This window comes from Quercus lobata, unplaced genomic scaffold (genome assembly GCF_001633185.2).
Source record: "Quercus lobata isolate SW786 unplaced genomic scaffold, ValleyOak3.0 Primary Assembly Scq3eQI_2008, whole genome shotgun sequence".
Lineage (NCBI taxonomy): Eukaryota > Viridiplantae > Streptophyta > Magnoliopsida > Fagales > Fagaceae > Quercus > Quercus lobata.
Window position 1 is genome coordinate 36,632 of NW_022154763.1, and position 21,542 is coordinate 58,173.

The following is a 21,542-nucleotide window of genomic DNA, read 5'->3' on the forward strand; positions in this document are numbered from 1 at the left end:
CTTCTCACATTCTTCTGTCCACACAAACTTGGCATTCTTACGAGTTAGGTGAGTCAAAGGGGCTGCAATACGGGAAAATCCCTCCACAAACCTCCTATAATAGCCAGCAAGGCCCAAAAAGCTTCTAATCTCACTCACATTCGTCGGTCTTGCCCACTCAACCACAGCTTCAACCTTACTAGGGTCTACAGAAATCCCTGCCTTAGATATCACATGCCCTAGGAACACCACTTGGTCAAGCCAAAATTCACACTTCTTAAACTTGGCATATAGCTTCTTCTCCCTCAAAATTTGAAAAACAATTCTCAAGTGCTCTTCATGTTCTTCCATGCTCTTGGAGAAGATTAGAATGTCATCAATAAAGACAATAACAAAGCGGTCTAAGTACTCATGAAACACCCTATTCATCAAGTCCATAAACGCAGCAGGAGCATTGGTCAATCCAAAAGGCATTACCAAGAATTCATAGTGCCCATACCTAGTCCTGAAAGCTGTCTTGGGTATGTCTTCACTCTTGATTTTCAACTGGTGATACCCAGAACGAAGGTCAATCTTAGAGAAGACTTGTGCCCCTTGCAATTGATCAAACAGGTCATCAATACGAGGGAGAGGGTATTTGTTTCTCACAGTAACCCGGTTCAACTCACGGTAGTCAATACACAACCTCATAGTCCCATCCTTCTTCTTCACAAATAAAACTGGTGCACCCCAAGGAGATGCACTTGGTCTGATGAACCCCTTATCAAGAAGTTCTTGCAACTGCTCCTTGAGCTCCTTAAGTTCAGTTGGTGCCATCCGATATGGTGCTTTCGAAATAGGAGAAGTTCCGGGGAGCAAATCAATAGAGAATTCAATCTCTCTATCTATAGGTATCCCTGGTAGGTCTTCAGGAAAGACATCAGGAAACTCCCTTACAACAAGGATATCATCCAACTTCAATACATCCTTCCTAGTGTCCACCACATGAGCCAGGTACCCTTGGCATCCTTTTCGTAAAAGATGCTTAGCTCGAAGGGCTGATATCACCCTAGGTAAAGCGTGCATCCTAGAGCCCTTAAACTGAAATTCATGTTCTCCTAGAGGCCGAAACACCACTTCTTTTCTAAAACAATCTACACTAGCATGATAAGCCGCCAGCTAGTCCATGCCCAAAATTACATCATAGTCAAACATGTCCATCACAATCAAATCTGCTAACATTTCCCTATCCTCAATTTGGATGACACAAGACTTAAGCATAAAATTACACACCAAAGAATCACCCATAGGTGTGGCCACAGACAAATCATAATCCATAAGTCCAGGTTTCTTATCACATAACTTAGCATATTGAGTGGAGATGAAAGAGTGTGTAGATCCAGAATCAAATAGAGTTTTAGCAAAGTTTGAAAATAAAGGGAGGATACCTGTAACCACAGTATCCGAAGCTTGAACATCTTGTGGTGTGAGTGCAAACACTCTCCCTTGTGCTTTCCTCCTCTGATCATTCTTTCCAGGTTGTGCCATTGAGTTTTGTGGAGGAGAAGTATAGCTTCTAACTAAGTGTCCTGTCTTCCCACAGTTATAACAAGCCTTTCCTTCAAAGAAACACGGCTTATCTCCATGAAACCTTCCACAAGTAGGGCAAGCATTCAAACTTCTACCTTGAGTATTCTGGGGTGGATTCTTATTTTCTGGCTTATTTGATGATGAATTACTCCCAGACCTCCCAAAAGATCCTTTCTTGTTCCAATGACCTTGGGCATTGCCTTGACGAAAGCCTGTCTGTCCAGTGTTTCTAGGTGGGTTCTCCTTCCTAACATTGTTCTTGAAATCTTCCTCCAGTCTCATAGCTCTCTTAACTGACTCTGCATAGTTATCAACCCCTGCTACAATCAAATGGTGTCGAAGTCTCTCATTCAACCCCTTTTGAAATCTGCTTGCTTTCTTCGCTTCAGTAAGGATTAAGTGGGGTCCAAAGTGAGATAACTCAATGAATTTAGCAGCATACTGCTCAATAGTCATACTTCCTTGCACCAAATCAGCAAATTCCCTCTCTTTTCGTTCTCGAACCACCTCAGGGAAGTAGTTATCATAGAAAACCCCTTTAAATTTCTCCCAAGTGATGGGATTCCTCTCAATATCCATTCCCTCCAAAATGGCTTTAGTAGATCTCCACCAACGCTCAGCTTCTGCAATCAACTTGAAAGTTGCAAACCGCACCTTCTGAGAGTCAGTGCAATCTAAAGCTTCTAACAATTTCTCCATTTGCAAGAACCAATTCTCAGCTTCTGTAGGATCTGGCTTCCCATCAAAGGAAGGGGGATTCTGCTTCATAAAAGTCTCAAAAGAGCAACCAGCCCTTACCTCTACTCTACCTACACCTCTACTAGCAACATGGGCCAACCTGTCCAACAGTCGGGCAGCAGCTTCATCCAAAGGATCAGTGCGTGTCACCCTAGGACGTTCATTATTTCTCATGTCTTGAGTGACTTCAGCCTCAGTATCAACCCTTGCTTTGGTTGGCCTTCGCAAATTAACAATAGGTTCCTCGCTATTGGAATTAGCTACTCTCTTCTTTTTGGGTGGCATGATACCTAGTTAACAAGGAAATCAAGAAATATAGACGGTGCAAGAATTATTATTACTACACATAAGAAGTAACATTGCCAAAATTATTTAAAATATCTCATCAAACATAACCTAAATTCCAAATGCTCTGACCAAAAATCAAGATCATAACCTAGTTTCAAGTGTCTATAAAATCATAACCTAGTTTTCAAGTGTCTACAGAATCATATCCTAAGCTTTGATACCACAAATGTAAGGCCCCAAAATCATAGGCAATAAAAATCTATTTAATCTGAATAATCCATAAAAATATTAAATAAAAGAAACTAGCAACCTTGAAACTGATTACAAAAGTCAGAGCTCTAATTCACCAAATACAAAACATCCTCAAAATAATTCTCCAATACAAAGTTTAATGCCATAAAATAATAATAAAATCCTCAATTCCACAAAAATAGTTTGTAACATCTGTCTCCCAAGAATCTCTACTCCAGTAATCCACCTAATGTATCTGTAATGGGAAATAAAGGGGGGTGTGATAACTCAATAAGTGGAATTCACTAACATTGGGGTGTGGGAACAAACCTTTCAAATAAATAATTCTTTCAACAGATTCACAACTTATAATTCACCAATATTTTGTCATCAACTATTTCATGTAAAAGAAAATAATATCTTTATATTGTGAGCCATCATAATATATATATTGATACCATCACATAAACAATTCCCTAGGCTTTTCTCGTGGTCAACGTTTACGCCCCGTTGACAGGGTTGTGCTGTCCCCTTTTTGGGACTGGAACCTCCTTTCATCCCATTTCTCAAGGATGGCTCCTTAGGAACCTAAAGGTATACTCCCTTGCTAAGGAGCTTCCTTTTGGATCCTCAATAGTATGCTCCCTTGCTAAGGAGCTATCAAATGTGCACTGTCCCCTTTTGGGACCGTCCCTTGCTAAGGACTAGCTGCAGCATGATTGTCCCTTGCTAAGGACTAAATATCATACTGAGCTTCTAATCACGACTTGCCATAGGTTTTCAAAACATATTCAATATGCTCACAAAATAATCCATTCATACTTCTCAAAATATAAAGACATATTCACACATACAAGTTTAAATAAAATTAGGTTGTCCCACAAGTTTTTCATAAAATGAATAGCCAATGTGCACATCAAACATTTGTAAAATATTCATTTATATATAGAATATCAACGTATTCTTTCATATAAAATAGTTTAATAATTAACACTGTTTTGGGAAAACCCCCAAAATTAGTAAACACCACTTACCTCTTAGTTGCAAAAATAAAGGAAATCAACCTCCCTTGAATCACAACAATTCAGTAGAATTAGAACCTAGCAATACCAAAAATAGGTTCATCAATACACAAATTCCCACTTAAAAATCTATTTTCACACTTAAAATGGTTTTATCCTAGACAACATTGATTTATCCAAAATCCTCTATTTATTCACCTAACTATCCAATTTACCTTCAACTTTGACCAGATTTTTGGACTTATAAATATTGCTGCCTAATTAGAATATTCATAAAACTTCAATCAATCTTAGAGCCAATAGAGGTATGACTATACATACTATTCATACATAATCAAATTTCAAAGCCTGGACCATACGGCTATATAAACAATTCTTATTATACTATTATAATCATCACTCCAAAGACCCAAAATCTATTACACGGTTAAACTAGTGTGAAAGCAAAATAACCAGTCAACAATTGTGGCTTAGTGTGAATGCATAATAACCGGTCAATGGTTTAGTGTGAATGCTTAGTGTGAATGCAATAACAACCGGTCACCATTGGTGTGAATGCAATAACATAAGCATTCTTTTCACTTTAACATGGTGACCAAGTCCAACATATTACTCTATTTGGCTCAATCTCACGTCTGTGTTCCTTCCTGACATATTGGCCAAATCTTTATCTAATATAATACAATTATAGGAACCCTTTTTCTATTAGAATAATGATAGTTTAGGTTCATATCAATTGCAAGCTATATGACTATTCAAACTTCCTAAATCTTGAGCATGAGAAACATCGTACTTGAAGACTCCAACTCAACACCACAGTGGAGAAGGGCAGAATTCAATTGTCGACTGAAGCAAAAAGAAATCCCATCAGAAAAACACGTGTGACCTAAGAGGAAAAAGGCTAGGGTTTTCAAGGCCCATATATGTACTTATGTCACCTCACTTGGGCTTCATATTCCATAGAATTTATCTTCTTTTTAATACCTTAGGCCCAAATTTATTTAATTCATTTTAATTATAGGCCTCCATTAAAAATTTACGTATAATAATTTAATTGGTATCAAATTATGGGGTGTTACACTGAGTGTTATGGGTGAGAGAGTGTCGAGTGACTGATGTGTATCTGTGTTATGAAGTTTTGCCTAGCAAAACTCGAGTCTATAAGACTCGAGATCCAAGTAAATTTTAATTAAATTTTGAGTCTTATAGACTCGATATCTATGTGGTATAATCGTTTTTCCCTAAGAAAATTGAGTCTTAAAGATGCAGTTTGGCATTTTACTATCCAACTCATTAAGTACGAAGTGAGTCTTTGAGACTCGAGTTTTATATAGAACTCGAGTTTCTAATACTCGAGATGCTAGTTTGCTAAAACCTTTCAAACGTATGTTAACTCCCTATATTGTCTGCCCTTACTATGCTAGTCCCCAAACATCCTCTATTTTTTTTTTTTTATGTGTTGTGCAGACAACTACATTTAAGACCTATGCCATAAAAGTGCAGTGCAGTAGTAAGTACTAGGAAAATTTTGAGGGAGTCCCAAAACATGGAAAAATTGTGCTTTCTCCTCTCACTTTTAAGGTAGACCTTATTATGAATTTAATGAGTGTACTCCAATATTACATTACATGTCTTGGACCATTCGCGCTGCTAGTTTTGGCTTCAAAGGACTTGCAAGAATACACTGCAGTGTTCTATAGAATATTCAAAGGTCAAAACAAATATGTGGTGCTTATGTGCAGTGACCAAAGCAGGTCTCCTCAATCTCTCTCTTTTTCAAGCCATCATCATCTTACCATTCAAAGATTTGAACACCATGTGTAAAAGTCTTGCCCACCAAAGCTTATTCAAACAATGCTGCCTCCATAGTGCCTTTTTTTTTTTTTTTTTTTTGTATATATATATATTTAATTATGGATCAATTCCAACATTACATTACATGTCAATAATTATGAAAAATATCGGGATTTGATATGAACAGAAAACAGACATCCGGGAGTGAGACTCCATATTATATTATTACATGGCAGGCAGCCCTCTACTTGTAAAAAATTGTTTAATTCTCACAAATGGTGTGTCAAAGATCAGACCACTATAATCTTTAAGTATTTAGAATCTAAAATGATTCCTCTTTGAGTTTTCCCAACTCAACCACTCTTGACTATTGACAACTTAACAATTTGGTCTAATCACGATCACCAAGTATCATTGTCCTCTTGTGCAGGACATATACTCCCCAGCTCTCCAAGTTCAATGACCCGAACATTAGAAAATTACGACACCAACGTTCACACACAGCTACTTATCCTGATTTGCAGGCCGGCCATTCCTTGTTCCATTATTATTTTAATAGTTGGACTCATTTTAAAAAATGCCAAGCCAAGCGCTTAAACATTCAAACGCACCTTAGCCACTTATCTTATACCTAAAAGAATCTCTTGTTTTTATTTTTTCAACTTATAAACTAATATTTCATCTGTCACCTCAGGTTTTGCTCTGGCACAACTTGTCAATTATTGTTATTATCATCATTCCTCATATTTAATTTCCAATCTTTTGCCTTAATCAATAGGCCGGACAACACCGTACTACTTGCTTTGTTTGAATCTTTCTGCGAATATGACATTTTGTGGTTTTTCTATACTCCTCTTCAAACCCAAATTATCTATTTACTGCCTCTTTCTTGGAACTTGGAAGTGTTCAAAATAAAGACAGCCTATAGGGGTTCAAAATACTTTACACACAACCCTTTCTTTAAATGAATCTTAACGAACTACTATTAATTTTTCATCCCATGTAGGCAAGAAAAGAAATTTCCGAAATATATGATAATGGCAAGTGGTCCTTCATTTATTATGCAGCTAGAGTTGGTCCTTCATTTATTATGCAGCTAGAGTTATCTAATCTATATAAAAAATATCAGTAAGCTGGTTGGAAATCTGAGCAAGGGGTTGATAGTTGATACTGTCATAGGTTTGACTATTGAGTTTTTGCCTTTGTATTGGTTTCTTTTTTTAGTTGGTGTTATCAGATGGGCTTCATTTGAAACCCTTCAATCATTTTCTTACCCAGAAAAACTTTCTTCCAAGAATTCTGTGGCTTTGAAGCTTAATGGGTCAAAGCACTCAGCTGCTTCAGCTGCTTTTCATGCAATATTTGGTTATTGCAGTGACAGCCAACAATGCCATGGATGACAGTAAGTCCACTTTAATTACTATGTCCTTTTTCATCGTTTGTTAATCAAGTTTTTCATTAGGTTTCTTGCTTAGCACCTCTTGTTTCTCCTTAGCCATACAAATAAGAGAACAACAATACATTTTGCCTGTTATTTGGCCATTCATAAATCAACATTTCTGGTTTCTGTTGTTCTTCTTCTTCCGCCTCTTCCTTTTTTATTTATTTATTTTTTTTTTCAGTCTCTTTTACACTAATTATGAACCAAATTTATTTGATTGCTGAGAGAACATGGAAAAAAAATTGGAATTTTGAGATTCAAAATTTCTACAATTTAATTATTTGAGCAGGCAGAAGAACTCATTCAATAAAGTGACCCTTGGACAATAATTTGATTAACTTGGGCTGAATTTTCTCTTAACATAAAAAACAAGCTTTCGAGTTTTTTGTTTGTTTTTGGGAATTCTTTTTCCATATTTCTCCACAATACAGGGATGATTACTGTTTCTGTTAGTGATTATCAATGATCTCCAGAGTGAAAATTACAGATCATTGCTTTGGAGAGTTACCCTCTGTGCCTTTAAGGCATTAACTGCATATTATAATATTTTGTATGGAAACCTCATCTTTAGGGGGCACAATTCTTTGGTAGTATTCAGTAGTTTGAATGACATTAGAGCTGTCAAGTCAAGTTTGATCCAAGTTACTCAGCCCTTGTTTTATTTTTTGGTTAATTATAATATGATGGTGTATTTAATGGCTTTGGTAAGGTTAATTCTCAGCACTTGGAACTGGGAAATACTTAGTCAACCCTGACAAGAAAATTAGCTCCTGGACAGTGCTTTCTTTTTTGTTATTTGGGTTGCTGAACATTACTTTCCCTTAAAGGAGATAAAGCTAGTCATAATCTTTCTCTTGGTTTATGTATATATTCAATATAATACTTGCATATGAGCTTTAGCTCAAATGACAAATCCTCATCCTATTAGAATGAGATTGAGGATGAGATTATAAGTTCAAGATCCACTATGTACATGTGTGAGTGCAACTTTATCAATACAAATAACAATACTTTATCCTTGAATGGTTCTGTTTAAAAATTCTAATTGCTTTTTTTTTCCCCTTCTTTTTCTGGTGATTCAATCATTAAAACTATCTAACAATTTCTGGTGCAGATCTTGGTCTACTGTCTCTCAAGCATGAATTGCAGAACACACCAACATCTTGGGTGGGAGCTGATCCTTGTGATGGCAGTTGGGAATTGATTAATTGCATTAATTCACGTGTGACCTCCATGTAATATGCACCCTTAAATACCTTTTTTTTTTTTTTAAAGGTTTCAATTCTGTACAGTTTTCATACTAAAATGACTGTTCTTTATGTCAGAAAATTACTAAGCATGCGTTTGTCAGGGAAGCTAACTAGCGATATCTTCCTGTTGTCAGAGTTACAGTATTTGTACGTCATCTATTTGCACTTAGCCACTTCTTTTTGTCATGATAATATTAACGCATGCAAGTACTGAAAATCTACCATCTATTTTTGTAGATTTTCAGTACTCGCATGTATTAAGATTCAGTGCTCACATCTGAAGCAACAAATTTCTCATGTCAGGGGAGGCGCTCTTTATTTATGAGAAATGCATCCCAGAGACCAACCATTTCAAGGGATTATCATTATAACAAGACTGACTCAGAAGTTTTATTTTGTTTTATTTCATAATTAGATTAATTCAATTACTCCATTATTTGATGCAGTATTCATTAGTCGCTTCTTCAGTTAGTCTTCTGTAAATTCATTCCTGATGATCAGCTTTTTTCGTATAGGGATCTATCTTACAACATTGGCATAACAGGACAACTTCCAAGTTCAATTGGGAGTTTAACTAAACTTGAAAACCTGTAAGATATTATCAATTGCTGTCAAAGGATTAGCTCATACTCAACTTGTGTTTTAGATCCCTACAATTAACCTGTTGCTTTTTCTGTACACTAGAAACTTGATTGGTTGCAGTTTCTCTGGCTTAATTCCAGACACAATAGGAAACCTAAAGCTGCTAAGAATTCTGTAAGACTTTTAACTTAGTATTCTTATCGTTTAAATGAATATCAAATGCAATGAAAGTACTTACAGCTCTTTAAGTTTTCCTCCATTTAGTAGACAATGATTTTCCGGATAAAGGGTCTATTTTTTCTTCTAAATCACAATTTGAGGCTATATCTATTGCAGTTTCGCTTTTAGGCCAACATACACTGAATTCTGGAACTTTTCATTTGCTATGATTTGCAGATCTCTAAATAATAATAGCTTCAACGGACCAATTCCAGCTTCTATTGGTTCTCTTTCCCAACTTTTCTGGCTTGATCTCGCCAATAACCAGCTTGAAGGACACCTACCAGTTTCTAATGCGACTGCTCCTGGTCTTGATTTGCTACTTCATGCAAGACACTTGTATGTCATTTCTCTGTTTCAAGCTGATTACTTTGTGTTTTCCACTCAACGATGATCTAAAATATTTTCATCATCTACAGTCATCTGGAAAATAATAAGCTCTCAGGAAACATTCCACCTAAACTTTTCAACTCATCAATGAGTCTAATACATTTGTAAGTTCTATTGGTTTACTTTCAGCTAGGTAGCAAGCTTCAATAAAGACTGCATATTAATGATGTTTGAAATATATGTATAATGGACTCTCTTTGGTTCACGTCTTTGTTTTTTAATTTTCTGAATTTTGCCTCTGCATCAATTTTTGCTCTAATGCTGTCAGCTTGAAGGTCTTGGACATGGAATCTAAGAAAAAAGCTTCATTTTGATATTCTCAATTGTATAGCAAAACACAGTCAATTTAGTCATACCTTCCTACTGCCGTTGTATATGTTTCTTCCAGGATTCTTCGAAGCAATAAACTCACTGGCAGGATTCCAAGGACCCTTGGACTTGTGCAGACTTTGGAGGTGATGTGAGTATCTAGCTCACATAATCAAGTGATTTCAGACCAAGATTGTTGCTAGCTGTGAACTTCTTTCTAGTTATTGTACTGAATATCTTGTTTTCATTACAGCCGCTTAGATGGGAATTCAATAATAGGACCCGTGCCTTCGAACCTCAGAAATCTTGTAAATGTTGAAGGACTGTAAGCAAAAAATACTGACACACCAAATGCAGCATTTATACTCGTTTAATGAAATTATTTATTTCATCTTATGTGGGAATTTTCACTTTACAAAGAGAGCTTTTGGTGCTCTGTTTTCAGGTACTTGTCCAACAATAACCTGTCTGGTCCGATTCCCAACCTTACTGGCATGAATTCCCTCAACTATTTGTAAGCTGCGTTAATATTACTTGAGATTGAATTTAAATTGTGGTGCAGGGGTTAATGAGCATTGTCAGACCATTATAACTGATGATAAAAACTTTAACCTCCAAAATAGATACTGTTTGCCAGAGTCCTATTTCTATGGTTACTATATTTAAAATAATTTCTATCATTTATTTTGTTTAGACTATAAGTGTAATCTGTAGGGATATGAACAACAATAGTTTTGATGGATCTGAAATTCCTCCATGGTTTTCAACCTTGAGTCTTTGAACTCCTTGTAAATTTCACCCCTTCCTCGTGCTACCCACACTCAAAATACCCCTCCCCCCCCCCACCCCACCCCACCTTATACCTCAAATGAATAGTCAAATTACACAATCCTCACAATCACTTATACCCAAGATCCATCTACTAATACCTGATGTGGGACTCAGCATACATCTGCACAATCCACACTCAAAACAATCCAATCCAATCTAATCAAATCCGCACAATTTGGAGTATCACAGTATACACACACATATATATACATATATATGTATGTATGTATGTATGTATAATCACATTTTTGAGCTCATCCTGCTTTGTCTAATATATCATTGTTTATATTAGACCTTATGATGTCTTCTCTTAAAATTTACCATTCTTTGATCCCCTTGTTTAAGTACAATGTGTCCTTGCCAGTGCAGTCATTAGTCCTTGCTGCGTGTTTGGATGAACTGAAGACAACTTGGCCTACTTTGTTCTCATGTGTAGCGAATTCTAATTTATGGCAAATTAGTAGATTTTGATTATATCATATATCATCTGCTGCACATATTTCTCAAACAATACCCATTACTATTTTGATGTAGGACAATGAACTTTAAAAATGGGACTTTGTGTTTGAGAACAAAGAGAAGAATAAAAAAATGGATAGGACCTAGGATTTGGCACTTAGGGTTTACTTGGAATCAACACCAAGTGATGAAAACTGTGAAATTGAATCCAAGAATCACCACCAAGAGTTGCATGGAGTCAACATCAAGCATTCAAGAATGATAGGAGCTTCGGAATCAGCACCTGTGCTTTCTTGGAATCACCTCCAAGCATTGGGTGAAAAAAAACTTAAAAACCAAATTTCATTAATCCATGATCAACTATCTATAATAATGAACTTTGGCTGTTTCTAAATAGTGTTCTCACGTTACATTAAACATGAAAAGAAAATAAACTCATAATGAGATTACGTAATGGGGAATTAAAATCAAATAGCAATCAAATATCTCTAAAAGCATCAATCAGTATCAAACATGATCAATCAGGTCCAACAAAATCAATAGCATGAATAGAATCAATCTGGTGTTTGCACAACTCATGGACATGATTTTGTTAGTCTTATATTGTATAAAGGATGGCTGCCTGATGGTCTTCTTCTAAATTTCATTGGGTTCAATAGTTTAGTGTTGAGAACGAACCTTTCCAGAAAAAGCTATTGGCTCCGTCAATAGCTTTAAACTCTTTGCACAAAAGCATCTAGATTCTTTTCAATTGATAGATTATTGAAGTGAAACATTTAGTTGGATTTCTGTTAATACCGTACCATCAATAGCATATATTCTGGTCATTCTTTTTGTGTTGTTTACACTTCCAGTCTTCTATCTCCTTGTAATTTTGACTTAGTGGGTCCCATATCTGGTCTTGTCAATTAAGTTCTCAAGACAGACCATAATGCTTCTTGTGCAAGAATTTGGGTTTGTTAGGGTATATTTAAGAGTTTTCATTGTCAACCTAAAGCATCCATCTTCTGGTTTGGGAATGGCCGTATGGCCCTGCATGTGAAATTGATGGTGCTCTTCTCTCTCTCTCTCTCTCTCTCTCTCTCTCGGGTTTGCATGTGTGTGTGAATGTATTCAGGAAATTTTCAGACAGGGAAAAGGTTTAAATTCTTCATTATTGATTTCAACCTTTAAATCTTTTGTTGGCAGAGAGATGGAAAACACGCAACTTCAAGGACAAGTTCCTGTTTCCTTATTCAGCCTTCCCAATTTACAGTCTGTGTGAGTATCAGCTTGAACTCAAGTAGCACTGATTTCAATGTGAAACAAACATAATTTCCATAGGTCCAAACACAATGAAATCTGTCTAGCTATACTCACACATAAAACTAAACAAATTATGTGACTGATCTGACATGTGGGGACAGATTATTAAAGAACAACCAGCTCAATGGTTTATTAGATATTGGCACCACCTATAGCGCCCAATTGCAACTCATTGATCTACAGAACAATTTGATTTCTGGGTACACAATCGCTGGAGGGTACAACAAGGAATTGATGTAAGCCATAATCAGTTACTTTGGTTGTTTATTTTTTAAATGCATTGTTGAAGAAATAACCATTTTGTCATTCATTGGAAGTCAAATATCCATGATATTTCTTTTTGGGTCCGATTAATGTGTGCTCTAAAGACACATTAACAAATCCATTTTTGAAAAAGTTTTATTGGAAATTGAAAAAGTTGTCAATTTCCGATAAACTTTTTTCAAAATTAGTTTACTATTGTGTGCCTTAAGGCTACACATTAATAAAATCCTTTCTTTTTAACTGATTTTAAAGGTCTGACATCATTGGGCTAATTGTCCTTTATTATCTGTAGACTTGTGGACAACCCAATTTGCGAGAAACTAAGTAGTTACTGCACAGTTTCCCAACCAAATAATGGCCCATCATACTCGACTCCACCAAATAAATGTCAGCCTATTTCCTGCAGTTCAGGTCAAGTTTCCAGCCCCAACTGTTTATGCGCATATCCATACAGTGGACCTCTAGTTTTCAGAGCAACTTCCATCTCAGATTTGGGACACTCAGATTACTACACAGATCTTGAGGCGTATCTAATGCGATCTTTTCAGTCCCAAAAACTGCCTGTAAATTCAGTCTCCCTGAGTAACCCAATCAAAGACTTTTCTGAGGACTTTATAATAAGACTACAAATCTTCCCGTCTGGCCAAGGTTGTTTCAATCGAACAGAAGTTTCTCAGGTTGGGTTTGTGTTCAGCAATCAGAGTTTTAAGCCCCCACAAGGTTTTGGACCTTACTATTTTATACCTGATCATGTTCCATATGATTGCTATGCAGGTAACTTCAAATTCACGTTTAAATAGAAAGTAGTACTTCAATATTGGATTTGTCTTATTGTGATGCATCTCTAAAAACACAAATTGTCACAATGTTAGCTTGATATTATTATGACCAATCTCTCTCTCTTGCTCTCCCTCTTTCATGTCATTTTTTATGTTTCTTCAGAAACCAAAAAGTCTTTGAGTATAGGCGTTATAATTGGAGCAGCAGTTGGTGGCACTGTCCTGCTTCTATTATTACTCCTTGCAGGGGTCTATGCTTTCCGCCAAAAGAGAAGAGCAGAAAGAGCTTCCGAGCAATTGAATCCTTTTTGTAAGATAGCTATGATGTAAACTTGGCACTTTAGAGCTGTTAATATTAAATTTTAAAGGTATATTTTCACTTTCATTCCATACAAATGCAGCACAGTGGGATCCAAATGGTGGCAGTGGTGGCATTCCTCAATTAAAAGGAGCAAGATGCTTCTCCTTTGAAGAGCTTAAGAAGTACACCAACAAGTTTTCTGAAGAAAATTCTATTGGATCTGGTGGTTATGGGAAGGTTTGATTATGACTACTCTTGTTAGTATATTAATAGTTTGCTTAATTTTTGAGAATTTATCAGAAGATTCTTCAAGTTCTATAACAAGAAATATTTTATATTCATGCATTTTGTTTTGTTCTTCTGGCACTTCAAATGCTTAATTTCCTTTCCAAAATTTTCCTTGTTCTCCCATTAATTTCTTTCTTGTTAATAAAAGCTTCTTAAGCTTTTCACAATATTTCTGAACTATGCCTGTCTCAAAATAAAAACCAAATGTCTAATCTCTCAACATTTCTACAGGTTTATCGGGGGACTCTTCCCACTGGTCAACCGATTGCCATCAAACGAGCTCAGACAGAATCTTTGCAGGGTGGGCATGAGTTCAAAACTGAGATTGAACTTCTATCAAGGGTTCATCATAAGAATCTGGTTAGCCTTGTTGGTTTTTGTTTCGATCAAGGTGAACAAATGCTTGTATATGAGTATGTTCCAAATGGTACTTTGAAGGATAGCCTCTCAGGTACTTCCATCCAATGCCTCACCTCCTTTATATGAATTCTGGTACTGTTTGACACTTCATGTGCGTTACTTTATTAAAAAAAATATCATGGAACTCTTCTGTTTATTAGCGTAGTTTAGTTGTAGAAAATGGTCATATTAGAGTGATATGGAAAGATTACAAGAATACCCCTATGCTAATATAAAGAAATAACAAGGAAACTCCAATACTCCCTCTTAAGCTAGAGCATACACATCAAACATGCCCAACCTTAGCACATATTAATAGTAGAGTGATATAGCAAGAATACAAGAATACTCTTACATTAATGTAAATAATTGCCAGCTAATATAAGAAATAACAAGACTAACTCCAATAAGAATTTATACTGTACTCACCATTAAGGCACTTGTAGGGAGGCCATATTTCTTGTATCTACTTGCAAAAGAAATAAAGCAAACCACACAAGAAGATGCAATTAATAAATCTGTTATATTTCAGCAGTGTTCATCCAGTGACAACCTCAGAGGATTCACCATCATTGTGTTATAATGCTTCCCTCACCTTCTGATTGCTTCTTTCCAGACAATGTAAATTAGCCTGTAGAGAATGCTAGTATAATTCTTCATAAAGATTAAATGAGGTAGCTGTTGCTTATGCAGGGAAGTCAGGAATTAAGTTGGATTGGATGAGGAGACTAAAAGTAGCCCTAGGTGCAGCAAGAGGGCTGGCCTATCTTCATGAACTTGCCAACCCTCCTATTATACACAGGGACATTAAATCAACCAACATTCTGCTTGATGAGCGCATAAATGCAAAAGTTGCTGATTTTGGTCTCTCTATACCTATGGGTGATGATGAAAAGGATCACATCACCACTCAAGTGAAGGGCACAATGGTTAGTGGAAAATCCTTTTAACCTCTACTATAGTAATTAATGCGTTTCTATAAAAATGAACAGGAAAATAAGAATGATGGAGGACAACTGTGGTTTATTATAAACTCAGTCAAAACATTTATTTGTGTTCTCTACCATGTGATTTGTAATGAGAAAATAAGCATTAGGAGCTTATAATCTAATTACATTTGGTAATGGAAGAATTGGATCAAGATGTTTGCAGAAAATTGTCCCGTCACCAAGTCTTTCTTCATAGGTAGCTTCTTACCATATCTTGTTGGACCATATAGTCATATGCATGTGTCTAGAATTTAAATTTTTCTTAACAAACAGCACAATTGATTTCCTATGACTAAGGATGTGAATTCAAGCCTTGAGTTCATTTTGAATTACATGGCATTGCATCAAATTCTAGCACTGAGAGTTGATTTTCTATTATGGTGTAGGGCTACTTGGATCCTGAGTATTACATGACCCAACAGTTGACTGAAAAGAGTGATGTATATAGCTATGGAGTGGTAATGTTGGAGCTGGTAACTGCAAGAATGCCAATTGAACGGGGGAAATACATTGTCAGAGTGGTGCAGATGGCAATGGATAAAACAAAAGTATCATACAACCTTCATGAAATTCTTGACCCCGCCATTGGTTTGCAAACATCACTGAAAGGATTAGAGAAGTTCGTGGACCTAGCAATGAGGTGTGTTGAAGAATCAGGAGCTAACAGGCCTGCAATGGGTGATGTGGTTAAAGAGATTGAGAACATAATGCAGATAGCTGGTTTGAACCCCAATGTTGAATCTACATCTACTTCAGACAGTTATGAGGTAAGTAAGGGGAATTCTGGCCATCCTTACTGCAATGAGACCTTTGAGTTTGAGTACAGTGTGGCTTTTCCAACTTCAAAGATAGAGCCTCATTGAGTGTGTGCTTTTTTACATTTTAAATGTTGAGCTACGTGCTTTATATTGGATAGGGGATGTTGTTTTCACATGGCAAAGAATCATAATTTGTAATTTAAATGGATGATATAATTTTATTTTTTTATACTGTGGAGAATATTCCTAGCTTGTTAATAATATATATAGCGGAATGATTATGTTTTTGGTTTGTTAAGGAAACTGAACCATCATTGAAAGCTTGGTTCAAAAAAATGATTAAAAATCGAATAAGATGTATCCACATTAAAAAATTAGTTTCCACTTTGATTCTTTGAAATGTTTAAACATTTCCTCCAAAATCTAAGCTCTTAATCTCAGCATGAAGTTTCAAACATCTCTATCCTCTTTGAGGATCTTCTTACTTCTAGAGGATTTGAGTGGTACTATACGGTAGGACTATGACTGTATTAGATTGGACCAGTTAAGGGGAAAATTTTTAACCAATCTGCCATTAACAGGTTGGAAATTTTTGAAATAGCCACCAACCTACCAACCTCTAAAACCGGCTGGTCGGTTGAAAATTTTGACAGTTTCGACTTGGCAGATTGGGTGAGTTAGCTTTAGTTATATATAATATACTAAACTTTAAAAATTATTTTACTAATTACAGAGAAATTTAAGAAGTTATATTTCATCTATAAATCATTGGAAAAAATTTAGGAATTGACTCATGTTTCCATATATCAAAATACATAGGTCTTTAACTATGAGAACTTTCTAACTTCTTTCTTTAAAAAGAAAATGTTGGCTACTATATCTATGTCCCTATGTATGCTTATAAATATGTTGGAAAAGTATTATTCATTTTTCATATTAAAATGCATAAATAATGGAATAAAGCAAAAAAAAAAAAAAAAAAAAAACCTTAAATTTGATATGAGATCAAGTGTAAAAAGAGATGAATATATATCTAGGTAGGTTGGGTTGGGTTGGGTTATGGCTGTTTAAAAAAGACTCAACCTGCCATCCAACTTGATCTACTACTTTAAAAGTTGAACTCATGCTAACTAACTTGAAAATTAATACACAGCCTCGTTATATGGGAAGTGGGCAGCTGACTAGCATGACATACATTCAATCATCATCATAAAAAATATATATATGTAATTATTTTTATAATTTATTGAAATTTGATTTAAATTATATACATTAAATTATAACTCAAAACATTTAAAATCAGGTTTCAACGTTACAAAACATCTCAAAGCATAACAATACAATAATTAAAGATCATAAACACTTCAAATCTTAAAATATAAATACTACAAATTCAATAATTCAACAGAAAAAGATATTAAAAAATCAAAGTTTAGAGACAAAAAATCATACTATATATATACATATATTAAATATATAATCAGGCTAAGGTCCCCAATATACCTAACCCGTCTTAACCTAATTCAAAGCAAATATTTAACCCTCATCCCATCTTTGTCTCATTTGCTACTAGGAATGAGTTTTAATTATCCCATTCAAAGTTGGGCAAGACTGGTGTCCATGTGATGAACAAAGTCTAGATAATTTCCTCCTTTCCACTTCTTGGCGGTTTATAAGACATATTATATTTAAAAATTTTACATGATTAATTTAAATATGAACAAAATTTAACTACAAAATTGGTTGTAGCGTCTAAGAATACAACCTTACTTAATATTGTTAACATTACTACATATTCTGAAAATTTAATTGTTGGATTGCATGTTCTTTAGAATTTTTACGCTATTAATACTCATGTCAAATTTTGTGTCAATCGAATATTATTTACTATATGACCTATAAGCTTATATTTTATGCATAATTTTAAATTACAAAAACTTGCAATTTAAATAATTTATTAATAACACAGCTATTGATCTTTAATTTTATAAAAATTTTGCAAGCATGTAGAATATAAGAAGAATATGTAATCTAATAGTAAATTTGTCAAAATTCACCTCTAATAAAAAGATGTTAAATAAGACTACATGTAGAAATCATGCGAGTAAAACACGACATGAATAATATCTTCAATAAGCATAGAGTGGGTCGAGGACAATAGCTCTATTGTGATTTGGGACAAACTTTTTGGGCGTGAGACGACGACCTTTAAAAAGTTGAAATGGGCATCCCTTTTTTTGGAATTAGAAAAGTTAGGTTTTGGATGTAGACACAAGGTCCCAAACAATTACAATTGACAGACAGAGAATGGAGCAATAAAAGAAAGCATTGATTAATTCAGAGTTGAATATTCTGTGGTAACCGTAACAGAAGAAAGGGCAGTCATAGTGGACTCATTTTAAAGTAAGTAGGAGACGACGCGCAATTGGATACGAATGGATAATAAACGTATGAATATGAACACAAGACAAACCCCATGCAGTTCCAGTCATTGATATTTGTCTTTGTCTGATACATACATACATTAATTAATTGGAAACGGAAAAAGCTAAAGAGAAGAGGAGAGGCTAAAGCTAAAGCTAAAGCTAAAGGTGGAAATGGAAATTTGCCGTTTAATTTTTAACTTCCCTCCTATTCGTGTAATTAGATATTAATTTCTGAGAAGAAGGTCCCCTATGCTATGTCTATATCTCCATTTAATAAGTTGCAGGCAACCTGTGGTCTCAAGGAGTTATCATCTATGATTTATTTATATATTTAAGCATACAAGTGTCTTTTTACAAAATGCGAGCACTTTAGTCAGTCAGTGGAAACTGGTAGTTGTGTTGTAATAATGTAATGACTACTTCTGCAACTTTGACTTTTTTTAGTATCAATCTTACCTCATATGGATTTACATAATTTATTATCATTCCTTATTCAATTCAGTGGCTTTGAACTTTGAAGCCAAATGGGTGGAAGAAAGGAACTCTGCTGCTGCTGCTGCTGCGGCTGCTGCTTTTCATGCAATATTGGGTTATAGCACTCACAGCCAACGATGCTTCAAACGACGACTGTAAGTTCACTTCAATTGCTTTCTCCTTTTTCTTTCTTTGTTAATCATTTTTTCGTTGTTATCGTATGTGAATGAATTGCTGAGACAGAAACATGGCAAAGACTATAAATTGGATTTTTGATTCTTGAAACTTAATAATTTAATCATTCTCAACAAAACTGAAAAATACATTCAGTTTGGTGACCTTCGGACAATAATTTGACCCACCCGGGATGAATTTTCATTTGTTCTTTTTGTAGTAAGCAGAAGGAGAAAGAACAAAATTGTTCTAAATTGTACTGGCAAGGGCTTGGTACTCAGCCTCTGTCATCTTTTGCAATTTCTGTACGATGAGGTGCTATACAAACTGTGTATATATATACACACACACACGCACAAGAGTTTACCTATAGGATCCCTTGATTTTAGCACAATGAAGGGCTAACATGTTTACAACATGTGGTTCATGCGCGATATGCAATTCCTCCACAGCACACGGAGGGTTACTGCTTTTGTTAGGTGATTATCAATGATCTCCAGTGTGAAGTTATGGATCAGTGCCTTGGAGAGTTAGCCTTTGTTCCATTAACTGCATATGACAATAGATTGACACACTCCCTCTTCTACAGGCACAGTGCTCATTTATCTGGTAGCACTCATAAGTTAGGATTTGATAGTGTTGTATAGTTTGATTCAAGTTACATAGCCCATGATATAATGGTTTAGGTATTTTTAGAGTTAATTTGCAGCACTTGGAATTGGAAAGTACTCGGTCAACCTTGATAAGAAAATCATCTCTTGGATGGGGCTTTATTTTTGTTCTTTGGGTTGCTGAAATAACAGTAGATTGCAACCATGTCCTGAAAATTGCTTGCCTAAAATGGAATAAAGCTAGTCCTAATCCTCCTCTCAGTTTAGTACATATTCAAATATAATGCTTGCTAATGAACTCCACCTCAAACGGCACTTCCTTCTCCCATAATTACATGTGTAACTTATCATCCAAAAATATATATAATCCTTGTATAGTTTTATTTGACTATTCATACTGTTTCTATTCCACCACCCTTTTTGGTGATTCAATTATTAATACTGTTCTATAACTTTTGCTGCAGTTAAAGGTCTACTGTCTCTCCAGGATGAGTTGAAGAACACACCAAATTGGAAGGGTGTGCTGATCCTTGTGACAATTGGGAAGGGGTTAGGTGCACCAATTCGCGTGTGACCTCCTTGTAATTTCACCCTATATTTATTTTTTAAGGTTTTTATTTCTGTCCATTCTTTATATATATATATATATATATATATATATATATATATATATATTAATGTGACTGTTCTTTATTCCAGAATATTGACAAGCATGAATTTGATGGGGACACTATCTAGTGAGATCAGCCAGTTGTCTGAGTTGCAGACTTTGTAGGTCATTTATTTGCTTTTATTTGCACTTGGCTGCTTCTGTTTCATGGTAATCCACTTTAACTATTGTGTTGAGGAAAAACTTGGCTACCGTCTGTTTTCATAGGCTTTCAGTACTCAGATGTCTAAAGATTCAATGCTCAACAACATCTGAGGCAGCACATACCTCATGCCTGGGAGCCATTTATCTTTGACACATGCATCCCAGAAATCAACTATTTCATGGGATTATTATCATAAATATTGCGACTACGAAATTTTATTTTTTGTTTTATTTCACAAATAGATGAAGTGTGTTTGACAAAAATTAAAAAGCCAGCTTATTTTATTATTTAACTTATTTTTGCTACTAATTATAGTCTCTACTGCACTTTTTGGTACTATTCATGGATCTCACTGTAATATTTCAATTAACTTTTAACTTTATCTACAGTATATTCAGCAAAAACTTTTCAATTTTGACAAAATAAACAGATCCCAAACAGACCCAAAATTTCACAAATAGATGAAATCAGTTACTCCATTATATGATGCAGCATTCACTAGTTGCTTCTTCAGTTAGTCATCTGCAAGTTCATTCCTAATTATCAGTTTTTTTTTTTACACAGGGATCTCTCTTACAACAAGAACATAACAGGACAACTTCCAAGTTCAATTGGGAATTTAATGAACCTAATAAGCCTTAAAAAATAGAAGTTAGTGATCATAAAATAAAAATAAATGAGCTACGAAAAATGGAATGAAATGCCAAAATACATTTTCTTTTTACATAAGAGTAACAAATTAGTAAATTATTTATCGTCTCATTTATTATACTTTAATTATTTTTTCCCCTTTTTATTGAATACACCCACAAACAAATTATATATGATTTTAAAATTTGATCATCAAATTATAGAAA

The 21,542-nt window shown here is 35.1% G+C and overlaps 2 protein-coding genes and 1 long non-coding RNA gene across 6 annotated transcripts; 2 read left to right on the top strand and 1 right to left on the bottom strand.

Annotated features, from left to right (window-relative positions):
• Positions 1 to 1,137: 1,137 nt before the first annotated feature.
• On the bottom strand, positions 1,138 to 2,571 carry LOC115973283. Its single transcript, XM_031093539.1, has one exon. The coding sequence runs from the start codon at positions 2,569 to 2,571 to the stop codon at positions 1,138 to 1,140; it is 1,434 nt and encodes a 477-aa protein (XP_030949399.1).
• A 3,811-nt stretch (positions 2,572 to 6,382) lies between these two features.
• On the top strand, positions 6,383 to 16,410 carry LOC115973284 (probable leucine-rich repeat receptor-like protein kinase At5g49770). The gene is made up of 19 exons (XM_031093540.1): positions 6,383 to 6,800; positions 6,900 to 7,023; positions 8,177 to 8,297; positions 8,388 to 8,459; positions 8,828 to 8,902; positions 8,997 to 9,068; positions 9,291 to 9,452; positions 9,533 to 9,607; positions 9,892 to 9,963; positions 10,066 to 10,137; positions 10,258 to 10,326; positions 12,291 to 12,362; positions 12,509 to 12,643; positions 12,964 to 13,445; positions 13,614 to 13,760; positions 13,852 to 13,988; positions 14,271 to 14,490; positions 15,132 to 15,367; positions 15,814 to 16,410. Exons 2-19 carry the CDS (start codon positions 6,939 to 6,941, stop codon positions 16,288 to 16,290), a joined length of 2,781 nt encoding a protein of 926 aa, XP_030949400.1. The 5' UTR covers positions 6,383 to 6,800; positions 6,900 to 6,938; the 3' UTR covers positions 16,291 to 16,410.
• A 2,353-nt stretch (positions 16,411 to 18,763) lies between these two features.
• Positions 18,764 to 21,380, top strand: LOC115973288. Of its 4 annotated transcripts, none has more exons than XR_004087680.1 (4): positions 18,764 to 19,240; positions 20,335 to 20,480; positions 20,570 to 20,641; positions 21,250 to 21,380. It is a non-coding gene; the product is annotated as an uncharacterized LOC115973288 (long non-coding RNA). The 4 variants fall into 4 exon arrangements; XR_004087679.1 differs by having other exon boundaries at positions 20,335 to 20,451; XR_004087678.1 differs by lacking the exon at positions 21,250 to 21,380 and having other exon boundaries at positions 20,570 to 20,923.
• Positions 21,381 to 21,542: the final 162 nt, after the last annotated feature.

Bases quoted from the DNA above. Each gene is read 5' to 3' on its own strand.
- LOC115973284 (XM_031093540.1), top strand. From the start codon at position 6,939: ATGGGTCAAAGCACTCAGCTGCTTCAGCTGCTTTTCATGCAATATTTG. The intron at 8,298-8,387 runs GTAATATGCACC...TCTTTATGTCAG, and splicing joins AATTCACGTGTGACCTCCAT to AAAATTACTAAGCATGCGTT. The intron at 8,460-8,827 runs GTACGTCATCTA...TTTTTCGTATAG, and splicing joins TTGTCAGAGTTACAGTATTT to GGATCTATCTTACAACATTG.
- LOC115973283 (XM_031093539.1), bottom strand. From the start codon at position 2,571: ATGCCACCCAAAAAGAAGAGAGTAGCTAATTCCAATAGCGAGGAACCT.